At 45.9% G+C, this 24,539-nt stretch overlaps 1 protein-coding gene across 1 annotated transcript; it reads right to left on the bottom strand.

Moving 5' to 3' along the window:
* Positions 1-340: 340 nt before the first annotated feature.
* LOC121455200 (Purkinje cell protein 4-like protein 1) lies at positions 341-23,554 on the bottom strand. The gene is made up of 3 exons (XM_041662807.1): positions 23,308-23,554; positions 2,733-2,787; positions 341-1,546 (listed from the first exon to the last, which is right to left on the bottom strand). The coding sequence occupies exons 1-3, from the start codon at positions 23,314-23,316 to the stop codon at positions 1,404-1,406; spliced, it is 207 nt and encodes a 68-aa protein (XP_041518741.1). The 5' UTR covers positions 23,317-23,554; the 3' UTR covers positions 341-1,403.
* Positions 23,555-24,539: the final 985 nt, after the last annotated feature.

Here is a 24,539-nt window from a genome sequence, read left to right as displayed (position 1 = left end):
GAAATCTAGAACAGGTCATTTGGGGATAGGAGACAGGGAAGAAAAGGTTCGTTTTCAGAGATGTGTACCAAGGGTGATTATAGCTGGCAGAAGAGCAGGAAGCCATTGTCCTTGCAGGTGCACCTGGGGGCGGTGATAGCAGCAGAGCGACACCGTGTGGGCATCCGCATCAAGGTGAGGCCAAGGTGAGGAGCAGGAAGGCAGGATTAAGCATCAGCGGAAATCTTCTCAGGCTGTGTTAATTTCCTGTGCCACCCTGTAACCCATGCAGTTTCTCCACTGCCCTCCCTGGGCCAGTGTAGGATTACATTCGTGCTCAACCCAAGAAAAAACACTAGTAGAGGTTCAGTGGCCCCATTTGAGGGCTTTTTTTATTGTTATGATTATTAAACATGCTAAAATCACATTACAGTGACTATTTTTGCCCTGACTCCACAGTGGGGTGGCTGAGAACTATAGGGGTGTCACTTGGCTCATGTGGCTCTGGGGATGACTAGAGATGGGGAAGATTAAGAGGTAGGCAGATTAGCAATGGCCAGAAAGCTCCTCACGTAGTATTTATTTAACAATTAAATTTAACTTCTAGCTTCAGACATCTTTCCCTTCTCTACTTTTCTTTCCTTCCTAAATGTTTCCTGGCCTCTGGGTCTTCTGCCATCTTTGACTCCTCTGATCTCAGACTAGACCATGAAGGAAGGTTTTCCTGTCTCTACCTGCTTTCCTTCCTTGGAAGGAATCTACTCAGCATGCACTAATTTATTAAGCTGCTTTTTTTTTTGGGGGGGGGGTGCAGGGTTTTTTTTTTTTTGTTTTTTTTTTTTGTTTTGTTTTGTTTTGTTTTTTTGAGACAGGGTCTCTTTCTACATAGCCCTGGCTGGCCTTGAACATACAGAGATTCCCCTGCCTCTACCTTCCAAGTTCTGGGACTAAAGGCATGCATCATCACATTCTGCAAGCTCCTTGATTTATGTCTGCCCAGGGGAAAGGACAGCTGCATTGTGGCTGAAACACAGGAGATGGGAGGGATGGTGCAGAAGGACCAGAAAGTGTTACCTGAAGCGTGAGTGCTGCCTCTGGCAGAGTACATCTCCCCACCCTCAGGCACTGCACCCTGAAGGCTTTCCCATCCTGCCCTTGACATTAGGGGCAGGGGAGGGTCAAATCTCAAAACCTTTTGTTCTCTGCAACGCACTGATCCACCTTTAGCCTAGTGACAATCAACTGGCATCTTCTCAAGTCCTGTGCCTCTACTACTGTGATGGCTTAAGAGAGCCTGAGAAAAGAATCTATAAAGGTTCAGCTTTCCTCTAGGAGAGGCCAGAGGGATAAAGGGACAAGACACGTGAGAGCCAGAGCTGTGGAGGGGAGAGAGGAAGTAGAAGGGTGAAGGGAAGGCTGGCCATTCAGGAACTGGAATCCTTTTTCTTTTTCTGGAATTGCCTGAACTTGCCCTGAATTGCAAGGGCAGCCTTCTCTGTCTCTGGAGCTGTCAGGTCAATGTCAATCTCCTCCTCCTCCTCAGCCTTCTTGATGCTGCCAGCCTTCCCTGTAGACAGAAGGAGACAGATTGATGAGTCAACCCAACCGATTCCACGTCTTTTCTCAAACCTCAAACCCAGCACCTAGAGTCCACTTAGAACTAGAGTCTTTGAGGTTCCCCCAGTCTGGAGATTACAGACAACTGATGATTCTAAAAGTTAGGGTGCTAGGCTTAGAATTAGCATAATTACCACCAGAAGTTTTGCTGTCCTTGAATCAAATGACAAATGTCTTCTCTCATTACTTATTCCTAAATCCTATGGTTTAAATCCCAAAGCACACACCCTTCAGTGTCTGATGGAGAACAGTGGCTTGGATTATCTGAGAAGTTTCTTTTTATTGCTCGATGTTTTATGGGGCTGGAGAAATGGCTCAGTGGCTAAGAGTCCTTAATGCTCTTGCAGGAGACCATGGTTACAGTCCCAGCATACACATCTGGTGGCTCACAACCACCTGTAATGCCAGTTCCAGGGGCTCTGAAGCCCTTGTGGCCTCTTTGGGCACCTTCAAGCGTGTGGTGAACATAAGCTCATACAGGCACACACACATACATAGAAAACATTTTAAATAAACAAATCTTTTAAAATATATCACTTTTTTTTTCCCGTATGTGGAGGTCATAGGACAACTTGTGAGTGCCACTTCTTGTCTTCCATCATGTGGGTCCTAGAGATTGAACGGAGGTCGCCAGGCTTGGCAAATAAGCGCCTTTTCCCACGGAGCCATCTCGCTGGCCCTTTATCACTTTACAGGCCTTTTCTAACCTGTAGAGCCCGGGTCTACCCTTGTTCCTGGGGTGCATCTTGAGGACAGTTTCTGGTCAGCTAACTAAAGCAATCTGTTTGTTCCTGTGCTCCCCCTGCCCCACCTGGTGGTTAGCTGCAGGGCATTTACTCCATCGTTGGTATGGTAATTTCCCACCTGCCTGGGCGGAAATCCTTGTGCAGCAGCTAGGTATATAAGGACTTCCCCAAGGTTGAATAAATGGCATTCGGCTGATCTCCTTTCGAATGACCCAGGTCTCTTTGTGTGTTCTTTCAGTCTCCAGGCCCTTGCCCTACTCACGTACAGTGGCGCGCGAACTGTACCAAGGGGGTAACACAGAATCAGGTGTTACACTAACCATTCACAGTTCTTGTATCACGTTTCTCCCTTCATCAGCTCTGCTAATGGCCTAGCTCAGCCTCACTTACCTTTTTCCTCAGGGTCAGATGCCTGGTTGGTCGCTGGGGGTGTTTTTGTGTTCAGCTGGAAGAGAAGAATCACAGTGTGAAATATTCATGGAGGGATGAAGGCACCACTGTCCCAGATCTCTTATGCGCATTCAAGTTTTCCATGACCCGGCAGATTTCCCACATCTTTCAAAGAAGGAGGTTTTGAGATCAGATGAAAAAAATCATCAACATTCATTCAATAAGCCCAGCATGATAGAGAGTGCTTGTAATACCAACATTCGCAAGACTGAGGCAGGAGGACTACCATGAATTCCAGACCAACTGGGGCCACGTAGCAAGCTACTTAATAAAAACTTTTTTTCAAAAAGAATTAAATCTGGGCGGGAGAGATGGCTCAGAGGTTAAGAGCATTGCCTGCTCTTCCAAAGGTCCTGAGTTCAATTCCCAGCAACCACATGGTGGCTCACAACCATCTGTAATGGGGTCTGGTGCCCTCTTCTGGCCATCAGGCATACACACAGACAGAATATTGTATACATAATAAATGAATATCTAAAAAAAAGTTTGCTCTGCTTCTGACCGACACACTGAGTTCTAAGACTCAAATGTTTAAAAAAAAAAGAATTAAATCAATGGATATTTATTGATGTCAGAGATTGTAGAGGACAAACCAGATAAAGTAACCCGCCTTCACAGAGCTCATTCGAGGGATATTGAGACAAACAAGGTAACTGTGGTGTAAGATGGTAAAAAAGGTAGCCAGGCGGTGGTGGCCCATGCCTTAAATCCCAGCACTGGGGAGGCAGAGATGGGAAGATCTCTGATTTTGAAGCCAGCCTGGTCTACAAAGTAAGTTTCAGTTCAGCCTCCAAAGCTACAGAGAAACCCTGTCTCAGAAAAAGTACCAGAGAAGAGGGCAAGGTAGGGAAGTGATGACTGCTAGCTAAGGACAGAGGTACAGGCCTTTACACAATCATCAAGATAAATCTATCTGGTGAACTATGGGGTCATCATCATATGATGATGATGATGATGATGATGATGATGATGATGATGATGATGATATAGATGTACTGGGGATTGAATCCAGGGCCTCATGCACGCTACACCAGTGCTTTAACACTGAACTATATCACCAACCCTGGAAAAGTCTCTCTGAAAGGTGGCACTTGAGCAAGCAGCTGTAGGAGATAAATTGGTAAAGATTGCAGAGATCCGTGGCAAGACCCTGGGGTCTTCGCCTCTTTGAAGACCATCAGGATCCAGACATAGCTGAAGTGGAGAAAGGAAAGAAAGATGGACGGACAGAGACCTAGCTACGGGTGGGAGCAGATTATGTAGGGCCTTGGGGGAGACCTAGTAAGGGATTTCTTGGACTAGAAGTAAAAGCCATTTGCAGAACTCTGATTTGCACAAAAGGCAAATGAAAGAGGAAGCAGAAAGCCTGCGGGGAGGGCGCGGGACTCCTGCAGTAAACCAAGCAAGAGAAGATGGATGGTAGCTTGAATCAAGAACAGTGGCAGTGGTGAGGTTTTGAGTACTGTGTTCAAACTGCGACCAAGGTGACTTTAGTTGTATATGTGGTATTGGGAAAGAAGGAATTGATTCTCCTCCTGAGAAGGAGAATTGGCCTGAAAATTGAAAAGAAGGATTTCTCATCTCCTGCTACAGAGACGACAGCTAATGGCGTGGGTTTTAGGGACAGGATCAGGAGGGGCTTTTTTTGTTGTTGTTGTTTTGTTTTTTTTCGTTTGTTTTTGTTTTTAAAACAAGTTTGGGATATCTTTTAATTATCCAAGAGGAGACTTTTCTTGTCATTTGCTTGCTTGTTTGACATGGGGTCACTATGCAGACAGGGTAGCCCTTGAAGTAATCCTCCTGCCTCTAGCCTTTCACCTCCCAAGTTCTGGGATGACAAGTGTGCTCCGCAATTCCCGACTCTGGCAGGTTTCTGTTGTTGTTTTGATAGTGAGGGTTTAAGGAAGGATATAGCCGGTCGTGGCTCAGGAGGCCTGGCAGAAGGTGTGTGAGGAGGCTGATCACGTGGCAGCCTCTCTTTCAGGTGTTTCAAGGATGAGTCTATCTGACAGAGAAAAACCGTGGGGGAAATTGGGAGGGTCTGGCATCATTGTAAGCAGGACATTGGGCATTTAGACTAGGATCACAGTGATGAAGAGAGAGTATCAGCTGTTTTAAAAAAGTTTTGTGGTAACAAGTTAGATTGGCAGGTGTGATTCTGAGCACACAGAACTCTGTGAAAGAGCTTTCTCTTTAAAGACAGCAGAACGGGGCAATAGTTTGGGCTGGATATGAGGTTGTAGAAAGGAGCCTGTTACAGTAGCAGATCTGAATGCTGATGGGAATAATTTAGTGGAGAAGGAAAAATTGATGATGGAAGACAGAAAGGATAATTACCAGAGAGGCATCCCAAATGAGCAAGAAAGAAAAGGATATTCAGCACATAAGTGGAAGGGTTGGCTGTAGACAGGGTCCTAACACAGCATTAACAGATAGGAACGAAAGCATGCGACGGATGCCAATTGGTGGCAGATATGGTGGGAATGTACAGATGATCTCTATCGAGTGTTCCCATTTTCTCAGTGAAACAAGGACAGTTGTCATCAGAGAGTTAAGGGCAAGATGTGCAATATTATTTTAACTAGGCAAAGACGTGATACATTTGTTTATGTTGCATTTGTTTAACTAGGCAAATATGTGTAACATTTGTTTCGGCTGCATTTGTTTAATTATGTAAAGATGTGTTACATTTGTTTTACCTTGCCCTGGCCGAAGGCACCTGATTGGGCTAATAAAAAGCTGAATGGCCAATAGTTAGGTAGTGGAGGAATAGGTGGGGCTAGGAGGCAGAGAAAAGAGAAGGAGGGAGAAAGAGAGGGAGCTACCTAGACAGGATTTCTCTATGTGTCAGCCCTGGCTGTCCTGAAACTCACTCTGTAGACCAAGGTGGCCTCAGACTCACAGAGATCTGGGATTAAAGGCATGTGCCGCCACTGCCCAGCACCTCACTGGAATTTTATGTTAATATTTTTTTAACTTTAAATTACTTTCTCATCTTTGTTTACTTATTTAGAAGCAGAGTTGGAGTTAATTTAAAAAGTTGTAAGATGGCTCAAGAGGTAAAAGCACTTGACCAGCAAGCCTGCCTGACAACCGGAGGTCTAGTCTTGGAAACTCTGTCTCAAAAAAACCCAAACCAAAACAAAACAGTGAGTTATGGAGTGGGAGGATAGCTCAGTTACTAAAGTGTTAGCTTGTAGGCACGAAGACTTGAGTTCAATACAAAAAAGCAGTGTAAAAACCCAGGCATGATGGCACACATCTGCCATCCCAATACTGAGGGGGCAGAGACAGGTGGACCTCTGGGCTTGCTGAGAAGTGTCAAGTGTCAAGTCAACAAGAGACCCTGTCTCACCACCCATCCCAAAATAGGTGGATGTGTTCAAGGAATGACACCCTTCCTGAGGGATCCCTCTGGCTTCTGTATGTACACACACCATGTGCACTTGCACACCCCACCATGTAACTAACACACGCATGCTCACACAAATGATGATACACTGTATTTAGCATAGGAAAGTGTCTTTAAAAGTAGGTCATTGCCAGGTATGGAGATGCACACCTTTAATCCCAACACCCAGGAGGCAGAGGCAGGCAGGTCTCTATGAATTTGAAGCCATTCTGCTCTACAAAATGAGTTCCAAGCCAACCAGTGAAACACTGTCAAAAAAAAAAAAAAGGTCATAAACCAGTACTGACTGGGCGAGGATTTATCTCAGTAGTAGAGTATATACTTAGCATGTTAGAGGCCCTGGTTTCTATTCTGAGAACCAAATAAACAACAATAAACTGATTGGTGATTTGACTAAGAATGGCCCCCATACACGTTTATATTTGAATGCTTAGGGAGTGGCATTAGGACATGTGGCCTAGTTGGAGGAAGTGTGTTACTGGGGGTGGGTTTGGGGTTTCCAATGCTGGAGCCAGGTCCAGTGTCACCCTCTTTTCCTCCTGCCTTCAGATCTGGATGTAGAATTCTCAGCTCCTCCAGCACCATGTCTGCCTGGGTGCTGGCATGCTTCCCTCCATGACAATAATGGACTAACTAACCCTCTGGACTGTAAGCCAGCTCTAACTAAATGCTTTCCTTTACAAGAGTTGCTGTGGTCATGATGTCTCTTCACAGCAATAGAAACCCTAACGAAGACACTGATAGAGTCTAATATTTTTTAAAGATAGTATTTGTTTACCTCTTATATATATATATATATATATTTAAATCAGAGGATGGGTCTGGAGAGATAGCTTAGTCCAGGAAGTGCTCGCTGTGTGAGCTCGAGAACTTGAGTCCAATCCCGAGAAACCACATAAAAAAAACAAAAGGCATAAGGAAAGACAGAAACAGGTGGATCTCTGGGGCTTTCACCTACCAGTGAGTCAGAGAGACCCTGACTCAAAAAAACAAAGTAGACAGAGCCTAAGAAATAATAGTCAGGGCTGGAGAGATGGCTCAGTGGTTAAGAGCACAGGCTGCTCTTCCAGAGGTCCTGAGTTCAATTCCCAGCAACCACATGGTGGCTCACAACCATCTGTAACGAGATCTGGCGCCCTCTTCTGGAACACAGGCATATATGGAGGCAGAAGGTTGTATACATAATAAAAATAAATAAATAAATAAATAAATCTTTAAAAAAAAAAGAAATAATAGTCAAAGTTAGCCTGGAGCCTCAATATATAGGTATACTTATATGCTTTAGAACACACATACATACACATAGTGTATAAAAAAATAAGAATTTAAAATCTGAGGCTGCATATGCAGACACAAATGTATAATACCAACATCTGGGAGGCCAATGAATAAGGATTACAAATTCCAAGCCAACCTGGGCTACAGTAGTGGGGGGGGTATTTAAAAACACACCAAACCAGGCATGGTGGTACACACACTTAGTACCAGTACTTAGAAGGCAGAGGCAGGCAGATCTCTGTGAATTCGAGACCAGTCTGGTCTACAAAATGAGTTCCAAAATAGCCAGGTCTGTTACACAGAGAAACCCTGTCTCAAAAAAAAGGGGGGGGGGGCTAGAAAGAGAACTCAGCAGTTAAGAGCACTGGCTGCTCTTCCAGATGTCCTCAGTTCAATTTCCAGCAACCACATGGTGGCTCACAGCCATCTAAAGCATCCAGAGCACGCATAAAAAATACACACATAAATAAAAGTTTAAAAAGAAGCAAAGACACCAGTCAAGATACTGAAACCCCAGGGAAGTCCTTCTAGTCTCCTGTAGACCAGAAGAGCTTCATGGGAGGAATGATTATTTTTTGAAACTCTAGGATGACTGATCCTGTCATTCTTCTTTTTCTCTTTTTGGATTAATTAATTTTTACTTTATTTTTGCACATGATCAAAATAATGGTCTAATCGGTCATACCTTACACTGTGCCATACTGCCGTCACAAGAGGTTTGCTCACGCTGTAAATGTATAGCATAGATCATGGGTAGTGAGAGATTTGCTGGCCAATTGTCAAGACATGAGAGTCATGGAGCAAGAGGCAAGTTCTATAGTTGCATGTTCTCTAACTTCAAATCTTACTTTTTCTATTGGCCAGCAAATCTCTGTTATCCTGGCTTTAACCATTATCCCTCTGTCTGACTCCAAGCTTATAGCCTTAACCCATCAAAACTTCCCCTTCCTCCAAACTCCTCCTTTTTAAAAATAAAAAATTGGCTGGGCGGTGGTGGCGCACGCCTTTAGTCCCAGCACTCGGGAGGCAGAGGCAGGCGGATCTCTGTGAGTTCAAGGCCAGCCTGGTCTACAAGAGCTAGTTCCAGGACAGGCTCCAAAGCTACAGAGAAACCCTGTCTCGAAAAACAAAAACAAAAAAAAAATAAAAAATAAAAAAATAAAAAAAATAAAAAATTGGAGCCCCATGCTAAATATCTCCCCAAAGGGGATTTTGTGATGATTTTAATGAGAAATGTTCCCTAAAGTGTTGAATACTTTATATGTATTGTCCCTGCACGTGTTGGCTAGTTTTATGTCAACTTGACACAAGGTAGAATCCTTTTTTTTCTTTTTCTGAGACAGGGCTTCCCTGTGTAGCCCTGGCTGTTCTTGAACTCACTCTGCAGAGGAGGCTGGCCTTGAACTCAGAGACCTGCCTGCCTCTGCCCTAGAGTGCTGAGATTAAAGACACACGCCACCAACTTCTGCCACCAACTTCCGGCAAGGTAGAATTCTTTTAGAAGAGGGAACCTCAATTGAGAAGATGTCCCCACCATATCATCTGGGCAAGTCTGTGGTACATTTTCTTCATGTGAGGGGACCCAGCTCATTGTGGTCAGTGCCATCCCTGGGCTGGTGGTTCTGTGAACTGTAAGAACACAAGCTGACAAGTCATGAGGAGCGAGTCAGTAAGCAGCACTCCTCCATGGCCTCTGCATCAGCTCCTGCCTCCAGTTTTCTGCATTGACTTCTCTGGATGATGGACTACAAGCTGCCACATGAAATAAACCCTTACCCCCAGAAGTTACTTTTGGTCATGCTGCTTGAGGCAGTTTGAAAGAAAATGGCCTCCAAAGGGAGTAGCACTATTAGGAGGTGTGACATTGTTGGAGTGTGTGTAACCTTGTTGGAGGAAGCGTGTCACTGTGGAAATGGGCTTTGAGGTCTCATATATGCTCAAGCCACACAGAGAGAGAGTTTACTTCCTGTTACCTCTGAATCAAAATGTAAAATTCTCCAGCACCATGTCTGCCTGCATGCTGCCGTACTCCCAGCTGCCATGCTCCCTGCCATGATAATGGACTAAACCTCTGAAACTGTAAGGGAGCCACCTCAATTAAATGTTTTCCTTTATAAGAGTTTCCATGGTCATGGTGTCTCTTCACAGCAATAGAAACCCTAACTAAGACAGTGCTTTATCACACACCAGTAGAAACCCTAACTACGACACTGTATTTGTTACTTTTTTATTGCTGCAATAAGACACTGTGACTAAGAAGAGTAATAACAGAAAGCATTTAATAGGGTTTACGGTTCCAGAGTGTTGAAGTCCATGATGGCAGGGTGAAGCCATGGCAGCAGGAACAGCTAAGGGCTCACATCTCAAACCAAATCACAATCAGGAGGCAGAGACACTAGCCATCCCCAGTGACAAACCTCCTCCAGGCCACACCTCCTAGTCCTTCCCAAACAGTTCCACCAACTCAGAACTAAGTATCAAACCTAAGAGCCTCTGGGAGCCATTCTCATTCAGGCCATACAGTTACAGATGGTGACGCTCAAGAAGTGCGGGCTTGTGGAGGTTAGCATGTCACTTGGAGGCAGGCTGACTGTGAGAGTTTAAAGGCATAACACCATTTTCTAGTTTATTCTCCCGACATTGTGCTCCTGGTTTAAACCATGAGCCCTCAGCCTCTGCTCTCAGCATTCAGTCCCTAACACAAACGGTCTCCACTTCACTATCATGGACTCCAGCCCTCTGGAAACATAAGCCCAAATAAACTCTTCTGTAAGTTGTCCTGGTCAAGGCATTTTACCACAACACTAGAAAAGTAACTAACACAAGCTGTTTCCTTCTCGTGTCTGTTGATCTTGAGCCAAATTCTCTAAGCAAGAGATGTGTCAGGGCTGAACCACACAGGCTGCCATGTTTGTCCATATGCCAGCGTTCCTCTTTCCTGAGCCTGTCCTGGCCTCGGAATAGAGAGGTAGCTGTGATCTGGCTCCCTAGGGGTTCCCAGCTCCACTTGGGATATATTTATGAAAGGTCATAACCTAAGATCAAGAGTTTCCATTGAGGAGGCCAGAAAGGGGTACGGTAAGGTCCCCACTGCTCCCAGCGCCCCGTGAAATCTCCCTCACACCATCAGCTGAAAAGTGCTAGAGGCTCTTCTTCCTGCCCCTCCTCTCTCCATTCTTTCTGGCCAGCTCTCAAAATAGCTGCTTGTGGGCACTGCGTTTCTAGATTTAGCTGTTTGTGACTTGTTGGGGGTAGGGCCAGTTGGACTAGCCTCTGTATGGTACCGGGCTTGCTCACAGGTCCCTGTCCTCTACTTCAGTGCTCTGGGCTGTTTTCTAGAAAGTCATCGGTTTTAGATGGATGAGGGTGGTCTGGTACATGTATGGGAGACATCAGACTCCATATTTCAAGTTCATCCGAGGCTCTAGGAGAAAACCCCTTACAAACACTTCTCTCTCCAAAGGAGCAATGTCAACTCAAGGGCCGCAACAGATCTGCGCATCTCAGCCTCTTCTTAGACCCTCCTTCCTGGCAGGTGTGGATCCTAAACCTCTCAGCTTCTGCTGCTTTCTGGTCAGAAATAGCAATGGTAAATGGTTTAGCAACGTCTTTATTCTTCTTACAGGATACAACAAGGAGAGCTGACAGAAATCAAGGACTTGGGAATGTTACCTTACCTTGTTAATTATTATCACATAGATAATATTACTAACCTTTTTGTTTGTTGGTTGGTTGGTTTTGTTTGTTAGTTTTTTTTTTTTTTCCAAGACAGGGTTTCTCTGTGTAACAGTTCTGGCTTGCTCTGTGGATCTCCTGGAACTCAATTTGTAGACCATGCTGGCCTTGAACTCACAGAGATCTACCTGTCTCTTCCTCCCCAAGTGCTGGGATTAAAGGTGTGCGCCATGCAACTAGAGTCCAGGCTCTTGAACATTATGTTAAGTGACAACTAAAGTATGCATATGTGCGCACACATGCCTTCACCCACATGAACTTGAGGAAGAAGTTTAATATGAACAACTTGACCATTCAGATTATCCCATACAGCACAGCAATCCCCAGGCAGGAAGGAAGATCTCAGGAATCATGACCTAATTCTATACCCACAGTTAAGCAGCTGACTCCAAAGTCTAGCTTCTCAATTGCACATCCAAAACACCTTTTTCACATCTGCTCCACAGGGAACGCTGGGGAGCTGCAACCTGCCTCCTCCTTACGGTGCCATCTTCCATGCCCTGTGAGGACTTCATCCCTGTCCAATGCATACCCACTCAGGTTCCTGCTCTGACCTGACCATCCAGCTTACTCCCCTCCCCCTGCCCCCTGCCATGCTTGCTATGTGGGTCTCTTGACACACCAAACTGACCTCCAGGGACTAGTCACATTCTTCACTCACAGGGCCAGATCCTGGCCCTTCCGAGTGAGTCTGAGACTTACATGTGCAAGATCACCCCACTCTTTTCCACAGCAAATGACTCCCTTGCTTACATTCAAAACCGTTATTCCAGTTCTAGCGAGCCTGGAGCTTGGTTCAGTTCGGTGTCATTGCCCACACAGGACCAATTGTTTCGCACTCCTCAGTACCAGACACTAATTAGCAACTGTGAAGCCCATCAACTCCTGCCTTCCCTAGAGAGTCCTAGTTCCTTTCCTTGCCTACCTTCTTGTATTCCTTTCCACCACTCTCTCCTTTGGGCCTGATGTATTCCAGCAATGTTCCATTCCATCATCTTGGCAGTAGGTGCCAATTCCCATGAGCATCCTTTTGTTTTCTCTGCAGCTCCAAGTTGTGGACTCTCCCCTCCCATGTGGGCTGGGGCATAGAAGATGAAAGGCCTGCTGGGTTAGGGAACTTTTTTCTTTAGGCTTTAAGATGCAGATCAGGACCAATCTTCTCTTTCTCTAGTATTTCTCTCCTATAAGCTTTCTACCCTTTTTAGTTCTTCCAATTCCAGTAGAGGAAAACATATACTTTGCCCATCTCTACCTTCCCAGAACTTTTGTCAGCATCCAGATGATGTCTGGTCCCATCTGAGCTCCCAGCTCATCCCTCTCTCTCTTCTAGGAATCAGGACAATCAGTTCCTTTTACTCTCAAACATAAACACTCCCTTTCTCTCCTGCCTGTTCCCCTGCTTTGATGTGAATTCCTTTTCCGAGCACCATTAGAATGAAAAGAAGCAGGGTGGGCCTGGGATCAAGGTCTGAGGAACAATACTATTAAAAGGATAGGGAAGATCATTATGCTAAGAGAAATAAACCAGACTCAGAAAGATGAATAGCAGGTTTCTTTCACATGCAGACTCTAGACGGGAGGGAGTGTGTATGTCTTGGGCGATGTGCAAGATGAAAATAGAAAGGGGACCATGAAGGGGAGGAAGCGATCTTAAGGGAGAGTAGAAAATGATGGAATACAAGTGACAAGGAGCAGAAGGGGAGACGCTGGGACAGGAAGGGGAGGAAGGATCTTCTTTCCAACAAACAGTAAAGGAACAATTGGACAGTCGTTTGCAAAACCAAAGAAGCCCACCTCAAACTATATTTGCACCTTCCAGAAATGCCCTACAAACAGACATGGGACCTAAACTTTGAAGAAGCAGAGACAGGAAGACTCACGCAAGTTTAAGATCATGGTCTACGCAGCACTGCAGGGCTGCCAGCAGCACAGAGAAATCCTGTCTCAAAGCTAAGTGTGGTGGCGCTCACGTTTAATCCCAGCACTCAGGAGGCAGAGGCAGGTGGATCTCTGCAAGTTTGAGGCCAGCCTGGTCTACAGAGTGAGTTCCAGGACAGCCAGGGCTGTTCCACAGAGAAACCCTGTCTTGAAAAACAAACAGGAAGAAAAGAAAGAAAGAAATCCTGCCTCAACAAGACAGCAGTAGCTACAATTAAGTGTAAATTTTTAAAATAAAGCATAGGGAGAAAGTTTTTGCAACTTTAGGTTAAAAATAATTTCTTAGATATAACAAAAGCAAAACGCATAGAAAAACATTATAAACTGAATTTTTCCTAAGAGAGGAAAGGGGCAAGCTACAGGCAGAAAGAAAATATTTACAAATCCCATATCTGATAAAGAATTTGTATTCAGAGACTTTTTTCATTGTTTGGTTTGGGGTTTGTTGCTTTTTTGAAACATGGCCTTACACTGTGTAGCTGAAGCTGACCTAGAATTCACTAGGTGGCCCTGGCTTATATCAAACTCATAGCAATCCTCCTTAACCTTTTAAGTGCTGGGACTGCAGGCATGATTCACCATAGAGTAGGCTTTAAAACAAATTTTTAAGAATTTCTTATTAGAACTGGAGAGATGACTCAGTAGTTAGGAATACTTGCTGCTAAAACAGAGGACCAAGTTTGATTCCCAGAACCCACATGCTGGCTCACAACCACCGGCAACTCCATTTCTGGGGGGTATAGTGCCTTCTTTTGTCTTTCTTGGACACCAGGCAAGCTCATGGTTCACTTGCATATGCACAAGCAAAACCCTTATATACACATAAAAATAAATCTTAAAGGAGGTGGGGGAGGCTGGAGAGATTGCTCAGTGGTTAAGAGTGTTGCTGCAGCCAGGTGCCTCGGAGCACGCTTTTAATCTCAGCATTCAGGAGGCAGAGTTATGTTCGCGGAGGCTGTTTGTTCATTCCCGGCTGCCCAGAACCGAAGTAATCACACAGAAACTAAATTATTTGCAATACTGTTTAGCCAATAGCTTAAGCGTATTTCTAGCTAGCCCTTATACCCTAAACTAACCCATCTCCACTAATCTGTGCATCACCACGAGGTCATGGCCTACCAGCAAAGTTCCCAGCTGGAGGCTCATCTCTTTCTTCTAGTGGGGGCTACATGGCTTCTCTCTGACTCCGCCTACTCTCTCTCTCTATCTCTTTCAGTCTGACTTTACTCTGTTAAGCCATTGGCCAAAATCATCTTATTTATTAACCAATGGCAATAAAACACATTCACAGCATACATCATCTCCCACATCAGAGTTAGGCATATCTCTGAGAGTTCAAGGCCAGCCTGGTCTACATAGTAAGTTCCAGGACAGCCAAAGCTACATAATAGAGAGACCCTTGATTAAGAAAAAGAAAATGAGAAAAGAAAAAGAAAAGAAGAAAAAAAGGGCACTGATTGCCAATTCCTGGGACACCCAACCCCCACCCCAAGGAAAAAATTAAAACCCAAGAACAAAAACAAACAAACAAAAAACCCAAAAGATAATGTATTCAAGCATAGTATAGCATGCCTGTAATCTCAGCACTGGGGAAGCTGAGTCAAGAAGATCATGAGTTCAAAGCCAACATGAACTATATAATGAAACTGTTGTCTTTAAAAAAAGAAATAAAACACAAAAAGAAAAAAAGAAAACAAAATCCAAAAATAATTATATGAGCCAGCATTGTCTTGCTTAGCTGCTCCTTCCCAGCTGCCACTATTGAGGAGTAGGTACCCCATAGCTCAGTGTTATACAGAACTAACTCACCCTGACCCCTTCCCTTGTTTCTTTTCTACCTTTGTTGCTTTCCCTTTTAGTGGTGTTACCACAGCAACCATTATCACCAGAAGGGGAAGACAGGGTCACCCCACACACACACACCCCTTTTCCAAGCAGCATGTTAAACCAGTTTGGGGAAGGGTAAACTCTTCAGCTTTCTCTGTACTCTTCACACTCTGAGGCTCTTTAAAGCGGGAATGAGGCCGGTGGGTTTAAAAGCAGCAATCCTCAGAAGCGAGCATCAGTCCATTGTACCCGGGCCAACTGCACCCTGTATTTGCATGACATGACTTGGGTGCTGTGCAGATGGAAATACAATCACGTAACTTCGACGAGCAGCCACGGATACCCACAGTTCTGTCTCTGTAGACCAGGGCAGAGAAACCCAGAAAGAACTTAAAGCCGGAAAAAAATTCTAAATAATAAGCTTGAAAAGAGTCCCGCCTTTTGTTTTTGTATTGTTGTGAATCTGAGACTTCACCAACTCCATTTTCAGGAAGTAAAGGGGAGCTCAAATCAGTGGATGTTTTAAAGGGGCACGAGTTAGTGGATCTTTTTCCAGGCGGTGGTAAGAGACTTTGTTCCTCCCTGCCCACGGGGGTGTGTCAATGAGTGCTGAAAGTGTACTCCACCAGGGTTAAAGGAAAGTCACGGTTACAGGCCCGGACAGAAGCCGCCGGGATCCCGTGCCCCGGCGCGACCCCGGACTGCTGTTTTTGGAGTACTGTTGGAAGTGTTTCAACTCTTCCAGCGCAGCAACCAGCTGCAGTCCTCCGACTGCTTTAGAAAGATTTGCTCAAGGTCACCTTCAACATAAGAACAGAAAAAGAACTGGGAACCTGTACTCTAGTTTCTACAGATGCACATTCCTCTCCTCATACAGAAAATACAGGCCACGTGCCTGGTATCTCAGACGCCTTTTACCCTAAACAGCCCCAGTCCCCTTGTTTGTCCCTCTCCCTTTAGCCACCCCACCCTGTTTCCTGGAATAGTGCCCTGGTTTGTACCTCTCCCCTCAGCCACCCCACTGTTTCCTGGAATAGCAGTACCCCCCACTAGAGTCAGGGGCAGAATTCCCTGCCCATGCCAAATCATGGTATGCAGTGAATCAACAGCCCCTGCCCATTCCTCCCAGCCAGGGCTGCCACGGTTTAATAAGTGGTTATTTGTGGTACTCTGCACACAGCTTGGCGCTGTGCCTTTACCCCATACTGAGGACTAGGGGATGGGGGAGAGAGAGAGGGAGTAACGCCAAAGCTTCATTTATTACTATAATCTTCAATGTGCATCCCACCCCTGGTGTTAAAGTTCTAAAATAACCGTATTAATCCCCCCCACAGCCTACAAAGCAAACACTCAGCTGGAGGGCTTTGTGTGGGAGGGAGACAGCACTGAGCACAATAGAAGGGTAAATGGCACCGCTTCCCCTGGGAGGAGGTTGGGGACCAGGTGAGAAAGCCTTCAGGGCTCACCCAGTGGGAAGCAGAAATCAGCTGCTGAGTTGCTGCTCATCCCTGTGGTCGCTCACCCCTGTAAGCTCAGTAGTCAGGAGGCTGAGCCAGGAGCATCTCTGAGTTTGAGGCTAGTCTGAGCCAATAAGCCTGGGCCAGCCTGGGCTAGCAATGCAGGAAGGAAGGGAAGAAGGCAGGGAGGATAAAGGGAAGGAGGGAGGGAACGAGGCTTGGGCAAGCCTGATCAGTGAGAAGATCACAGGTCTAAATCCATTGTCTTGCTTTTGTCACTGTTTTAGGTTTTGGTGTTGTTTCTGTGTCTTGAGCCAGGGTCTCATGTTGATTTTGAGCTCTGGCTGATTTTGAACTCTGTATGTATTGAACTGCTGATCTTGCTAACTATCACCTCCTAAGTACTAGGATTACAGGTACACACCACCACACCTATCCGCAGAGTCTAGGCTTTTATGCATTTATTTAAAGGAACTTTGAAGGAATGAAGATTTTGTGCAAAACAGGGGGGGGGGACATTTGATGTTTTGTTTACTCTTCCTCATTTTCATATTCTTTCCTCTCTGTATCCATAAATTCTCATGTAACACAGCCAGGACTCAAACTCACTACCTGGGGAGGACCTTTTCCAACTTCAGATTGCCCTGCCTCTAACTTGGGAGTGCTAAGATTACAGGATCCTATTTTATGCAGTACTGGAGAGAAAACGGAGGGTTTTGTCCATGTTAGGCAAGCAATCCACCCCACAAGCCACAGCCTTAGTCTTTGTTGGTTTATTCATATATGTTCTGATGGAGGATCTCCCCTCAGACCTGAGACCAGCGCTGAGCTGGCTACATAGCCCAGGGGGCTCAAACTAACCATCCTCCTGCTAGGAAAAGAAAGCCTCACCACAGTGTGGCACCGCCAGGGAGGGATCAGGAGGTGTGGCCTTGCTGGAAGAAGGGTGTCACTGGGGGTGGGCTTTGAGGTTTCAAAAAGCTTACACTAGGCCCAGCATGGCACTCTCCCTTTCTCCCCCCCCCCTCGTGTGTGTGTGTGTGTGTGTGTGTGTCTGTCTGTCTGTCTCTGTCTCTGTCTCTCTCTCTCTCGTGTGTGTGTATGTGTCTGTCTCTGTCTCTCTCTCTCTCTCGTGTGTGTGTGTGTGTGTCTGTCTGTCTCTGTCTCTCTCTCTCTCTCGTCTCTCTCTCTCTCTCTCTCTCTCTCTCTCTCTCTCGTGTGTGTGTGTGTGTGTGTGTGTTTATGGATCGGGATGTAGCTCTCAGTTACTGCTCTATCACCTACCTGTGTGTCACCATGCTCTCTGCCGTGATGATAATGAACTAAACCTCTGAAACTGTAAGTCAGACTCCAATTAAATGTTTTCACTTAGAAAAGTTGCCTTGGCCAGAGTATCATTACAGCAACAGTGACTACCAAAATATCCTATTGATAAATACAGAGGTGTTATGGGTCCAAAACGTCTTTCTATCTTCTTTCTCAGCCCTTATTAAATCACACTGTTTCTGTTGCTTATAAAATATCTATAATATATTAATTAAAAATTAAGCCCGGTGGTGGTGTGTATACCTCTAGTCCCAGCACTGGGGAGGCAGAAGCAGGAAGATCTCTGTGAGTTCAAGGCTAGCCTGGTCTACAAATCAAGTTCCAGGACAGCTGGAGCTGTTACATGGGAAAACCCTGTCTCAGAAGAAGAAGAAGTTACAGACAGGTCCTGGTAATGTAGTTCAGTTGGTAGGGGGCTTGCCTAGCATGCAAGAAGCCCTGGGTTTTATTCCCAGGGCTGCATAAAATCTGACTTAGTGGTGCATCCTCATAATCTCAGTACTAGGGAAGTGGAAGCTGGAGGATCAGAAGTTCAATGTCATCTTTGATCACACAGGGAGTTTGAGGCCAGCCTGGGCTATAATAGACCTTGTCTCAGGGAAAGAAAGAGAGAAAGAGAGAGAGAGAGAGAGAGAGAGAGAACACTACACTATAGGTTGGCAGGGTGACACATTCCTGCAGTCTCAATACTTGGGAGTCAAAGAGGATAGAAAGTTCCAGACCAGCCTGAGCTACATAGTGGGATCCTGTGTCAGACACCAAGGGAAGTGGGGGAGCAAAAGTAGAATTGCAAGATTAAGGCAAGTATGGGCAGCCTAATATGAGCCTGTCTCAAAATAACATACAAAAGGAGCTGGGTATGATGATGAATGCTTGTAATCTCACCATTTGGGAGGTAGAGGCCATTATGTGAGGAGGTTATGGTAGAAGTACATGTCTCCATTAATAAATTAATTAAAAATGAAAATTTAAAGGGAAAAGATAGCTTAGTGATAAAGTATTTGCTCTGAGCTCAATCTCCAGTGCCATACTTTTTTTTTTTTTTTTTTGGTTTTTCGAGACAGGGTTTCTCTGTAGCTTTGGAGCCTATCCTAGAACTAGCTCTTGTAAACCAAGCTGGCCTCGAACTCACAGAGATACTCCTGCCTCTGCCTCCCGAGTGCTGGGATTAAAGGCGTGCGCCACCACCGCCCGGCTCAGTGCCGTACTTTTTAAAACTCTGCAGGTGAATCAGATTCCTCCAGATTCAACAGAGTAACCAGTTAAAAGAGTCCTGAAGAAAATTCATTTGGAAAGAGGCACCAGCAGTAATGTGCCCTAGCCTTTTAGTACTCCACAAACTCAATGAGATTTTGGCTCAGGTTCTTCACCTGTAAAATAGGAAGATCGGGCCAGATGATCTTTAGAGCTCTTCAGCAAATCTAAAACTCTGGCACTATACCGTCTAGATATTTCATATTGGGGTTATCCTGTAGAAGATATACCCAACTTTCTTTTTTTTAAAAAAAAAATTTTTTTAAGGTTTATTTAACTTTATTTTATGTGCATTGGTGTGAAGGTGTCAGATCCCCTGGAACTGGATCTTCAGACAGTTGTGAGCTGCCATGTGGGTGCTGGGAATTGAACCCGGGTCCTCGGGAAGAGCAGTCAGTGCTCTTAACCGCTGAGCCACCTCTCCAGTCCCCCCCCCCCAACTTTCTACTTTGAAGAATTTTTGTGAAACAAAGTTTCATTTTTCTATGATGAACCAGACTTACAAAAAATCATTTAGAAATTTAGAAAAGTAGAACATAAAAGAAAAAAAAGTAAGCATCTACAGAATCAACAGTTTAAAAAGAGAGCTGTTGGTTTATTTTCTTCCCCTTAGCCAGGATTACAGTCTGTATAAGTCCATTGTTAGGACCCCCCACAGACAGGCAAGAGAGATGCATCGGACACACCCACCACACCCCTATGGCAGATGGGCAGGAGAGATGCATCAGACACACCCACCACACCCCCCATGGTCACCTGCCCCACAGAAACGACATTCTGTGAGATGGTGGCTGCCATTTGGGAGAATGAGTCATCTTTAGACGCCTGCCCCCCCCCCCCATCAGAAGATGAGAAAAACCATCAACTCTTTACCACCAGAAATTCTTATTCAAGCTGCTAAAGCCGGCAACCTAAATGGGTGAGCAAAAAAAGGACGAACAAAGTTGTGAACCAAATTCTGGTTTCCCTGTTTTGAAATACAGATTTTAAAAAATTCTAATAGTAAGTAGCCGGTCCTATGCTGTCTGTTCAACTTAACCATAGTAATAATAAACCATCAATGAGAGAGAGAGAGAGAGAGAGAGAGAGAGAGAGAGAGAGAGAGAGAAATAAACTTGGATGACAGGCCTCCCTAACAATTGGCTCACAAAAGATGCTCTAATTGATGCCCTTTGTGAGGAAGGTTGCAGGTGAAGATGTACTCGGCCGGGGGTGGGATGAGCACGAGGCAATCCCTAAAGAGCAATATCTGTTTCCGTTAGGTAAGAACACAAGTTCTCTCCTAATGATCGAGAGGATCTGTCCCTTGTTCTGACCCCTGCCAGCTAAAACTCAGGCGAGGAACTGTGGGGGATTGTCACCAGAAGCCATGGCTCCCATTTCAGGAGAGTGACTGCTGGACCAGAGGATTCTTCCAGTTAAGTTTCTCACAGATGAGAAACTGCAACATGCAAAACCCTGCAGTTCTGCTCCGTGCAGCCAGTTATGCTGCATAAAAAGGGATTAGAGGAAAGAGCCCCCGGGGACTGATGGATTTCCTATAGCCAAGCTTCACAGGAACCAGGGGAAAGTTATTAAACGACAGGAGACAGACTATGATTCACAGCAATCAAGTCCTGCCTCCAGCTGTGAACACAGACAAGCTGGCGATGGTCCCCGCAGCTCCTCAGCACAGGAGCGTGGAGACACAGGGAAACGCTCTGCTGCAGTACTGAGTGACAGAAGAGAGCCACCGAGGGAAAACAGAGCGAGCAGTCCTGCTCAGCAGCTCTACCGGGACCCTCACACTTCCAGTCGCCCTGGTCAAGAGTCCCCACCCCACCACCGTCACCTCTAGTCGTTCCTCAGTTGAAATGTGAATCTCTTAAAGACATCCCCAATCCCATTTTGTGCAGTGTCTCTGAAGCAAGGAAATAAGCAGGTGGGGGAGGTGAAACTTACATAAGATTCAGGGTACACGGCTTTCCTGGCCTGGGCACATCAACTTGAAGGAGGAGAAGTAAAGCCCTTTGGAGTCTCCCCAGAGTTCCAGAGCTCTGGGCAACACTTCCGCTTTTATCAGAGTTTTTTTTTTTTTTTTTTTTTTTTTACAAGAGGAAGAAAACATACTGGTTCTTAGACTGTGGGGAAACAGAGATCCCCCCTCGGGGCTCTGATTTCAAAACAGCTGGTCTCTGTGTACACCCAGGTGGCTGCCTCTGGATATTATAAATAATCATCCCTGAAGCAAGGCTCCTCTCTGCAATAGGAGGCAACTTGGATGGCTAAATTGCTAGCTGGAACCGTTTTTCTCTGACAGCTTAGGAGGCTGGGCAGTCTCACATATAGAGTCCCCACCAAAGGATCCCACTTTTTTCCTGCAGAGTCCCTAATTAAGGCTAGCCAAATTCAGCTGCTGTCTAAGAGTGGCCCCAAGGTATGACTTCCCCGAGCACACGCCAGATTGTTCTCCTTACCGTACAACACCACTGTTGCACCCCTAAAGATCCCTTTCAAAGCCCTCTAACGCCTGTCCTACCCAGGGGCCATGTGTCTCTCCTCATATGCACAAACTAACCACAGACCATGTCAGCAGAGCCTCAGATAAACTCCCAAGGGGGATGGCTTGGATTCAAATGGTCAGATTTAGAAGCACGATGGTGGGAGGAGTGGTTTGAGCCCTAGACCTTGGTTGCAAGGGGGTGGGGAGAGAAAAAAGCCCCTCTTCTCTTGGGAGAGCTAAAAAGCCAGAGAAAGTCACTCCTTTTATTTTTATGATTATTTTCTTTCTGCAAGATTGCCACAGTCACAGTCACAACCAGCTGAGGTACGTGGAAGCTACTGTCTTTCCTCTGCAGCCCACCAGACTCGCTGGATTTCCCAGGATAAACTCCGTGGACATGGCAACCAAAACAACATAGCAGCTGGCACTAATTGACACCCTAGGTGATAACTTTTGGTAGGAGTCAGCAGAACTACTGAAAATATTCTTCTTTCCTATCTAAACTGGGGCCCAGGCTGCAGGGAATTCTCTCTGTCTCTCTGCCTCTGTGTGTGTGTGTGTCTCTGTTTCTCTCTCTCTCTGCCCCTCTCGCTCTCCCCTCCATGTCTCTCTCTTTCTGCATCTCTCTCTCTCTTTCTCTCTGCCCTCCCCCATTTCTCTCTCCTCTCGCTGGAGATTGAATCCAGAACTTCACTCATACTAGAGGCTAGTGCTCTATCACCAAGCGATCTTGGGAATTCTTATGCTGGTCTCTGCAGCTAACTTGAAACACACACAAAGACACACAGACACACAGACACACAGACACACACACACACACCCCACAATCGCTAAACCAGACTCCAGATTGAATGCCTATTCAGAGCCAGGTAGTGCTTAAAGTTTTTTGCACATATAATTTAATCTTTTAGAACAACCAGAATTACCTTCATTTTACAGAGAAAAAGTAGAAGCCCAGACAAATTCTGTGATGCTCCTAAGGCCTCATACTGAGTAAGTAGCAGAACAAGGGACTAGTGGATTCCTGAGAAACAGATTGAACACAAGGACATGCTCACTAGGAAAGAGGGCACAGAAGGAAAGCATGAGATGCTACTGCTCATACCAACCAACATCACCCAGAGACGACAGTCCTCGTCGTAATATGAGGATGTGCCCGGGGTGCCACAAATCAGACAATAGGACAGGTCTTCTCAAAGTCTTACCATGGATAGTGTTCTTTGAAATGAGTCAACCAATTAAAAGGACTGGGTTGGCTCTGGTTGAACATCAGAGAACCTGTCCGAAGACTTCAAGATGTAGCAGGCGCTGAAGATGGAGGTCTACTCTATAAGGGATCATCTCCCCAGGGATTGGACTTGCTTCTACCCCAATGCTCATGGGAGGCAGGACAGGTACCCCAATGTTCCTCACTGAATGAGTGAAAGGGCCAGGGATGGAGCTCTTGGCTGCTGCTTATGGAGAACAACACAATGCTAGGGTAGGCTGGACAGAACCGAAGTGAGGACAGTAAGGAAAACCATGGTAACCTCGGAGCAATAAGATAGATGCGGAGGACTAACACCCCAAGAGACAGCTTATCACCCTGAGAGCTCAGTTCCCGCCTACAGCTGACTCCAGTCACCCCCTCCCCAAAGCATTGTCGACAGTTGGTAGGCTAAAAGCATCCCCTTTCCAGTAGCTTCAGGAAGACGGGAGATTGGGAGCTGTCCTAGAGGGGCAGTGGCGTCCACCCAGAGAGTACCCCTCGCCTCCCGGGGACCTGGAGCCGCAGCCTCCTATCCGGTGCGGCACGGCACGGCTCACCTCGCTCATCCCGGCGGCCGGACGGGGCGTGGCAGGCGCAGGTGAGGCGAAGGGTCCTCGGGGGATGCGGGGACCGTGGCCGAGAGTTGCCGGGCTCCGGGGCAGGCGCCCTAGGGGGCTTGAAGGAGTAAGTGCGCGCCTCGAGCCGCTGCTTCGTGCTGCCCTGGGCGCTCTGGCTGAAGCTCTGCTAAAGGGACCCCTTCTGACCAGGTCCTGTCAGCAGCTCCGCGCGCCTTGACCGGCCCCATCTTTTATAGTGAGCTCCGGTCCCCGCCTCCAGCCCAACCAATAGAAACTCTGCCTATCGCAGACTGACAGCTCCTAGAACCCAGTGGTGGCAGACTCAGAAATCTGCTGCATTTCCAAACTAGGGTAAGACTGAGAGAGCGGGAAGGAGGGGGAGACCGTCGGGGGATGAGAAGACAGAAAACGAAGTAGGAAAGCGGTGAAGGAGAGAAAAGTAGTAAGTAGTATCCGAAGGAACTGAGCTCTGGTCCTCTGTGCAAGAACAGCAAAGGCTCTTGAGCTATCTCTCTAATCCCATATGTTGTCTATATATTTTAGGGGAATAAACAGGGAGGAAGAAAATAAACAGAATACAGGTAAATGTACGAACCTTCTGGTAACTTTAGTTAACGTAGCTCTGTTACCTATATAGTTTTCATCCCTTAAGGAAATTCTTTACATTTTCATGCCTGTGTTACTTGTTGGCATTGTACAATCTCTTACAACTTCAGTCAGCCAAACGCAGACACTTTTAACTTTCACAGATATATTCTTTGGTAGAATATAATACCTTCACAGCTGGCTAAAACCATAACTGCGTTTGTCTCAACCATTCCAGTGGTTTGGCCTCTTCTCAACAACCGAATTCCAGTAAGACTTCAAATAGTCTTTTTTTTTACTAGCTTGCCTCTGCGGTTACACATTTCCCCTGGAAAGAAGATCCACCTGAGATCCTCTGGTTCTGTTTCTATTAGGAATCTGGTTGCCTCGGTTACTAAAGTTCTAACTAGGCTAGCTCCTACTCCCTTTATGCAACCTCGGGAATCTTTCTAATGAACAATTAATTAGCTTTGAAAGGGTTGTCTTCAGTGAAACAGACCTCAATTCTTAAGCTACTATGAAGAAATTCTAGTGAGAATTCAGCCTCCAGGTTAGGGATCAGCTAGTTTTGCAGGTAGCTATCAAATTGTTAAATGCTTTTGTCTTTGACGGACATATGTACTGCG

The sequence above is a fragment of the Microtus oregoni genome, unplaced genomic scaffold (genome assembly GCF_018167655.1).
Source record: "Microtus oregoni isolate MIOR12 unplaced genomic scaffold, Mior012 000013F_ref0000133, whole genome shotgun sequence".
Taxonomy (NCBI): Eukaryota; Metazoa; Chordata; class Mammalia; order Rodentia; family Cricetidae; genus Microtus; species Microtus oregoni.
Note: the sequence above shows the minus strand (reverse complement) of the source record. Positions and strands in the feature narration are given on the sequence as shown.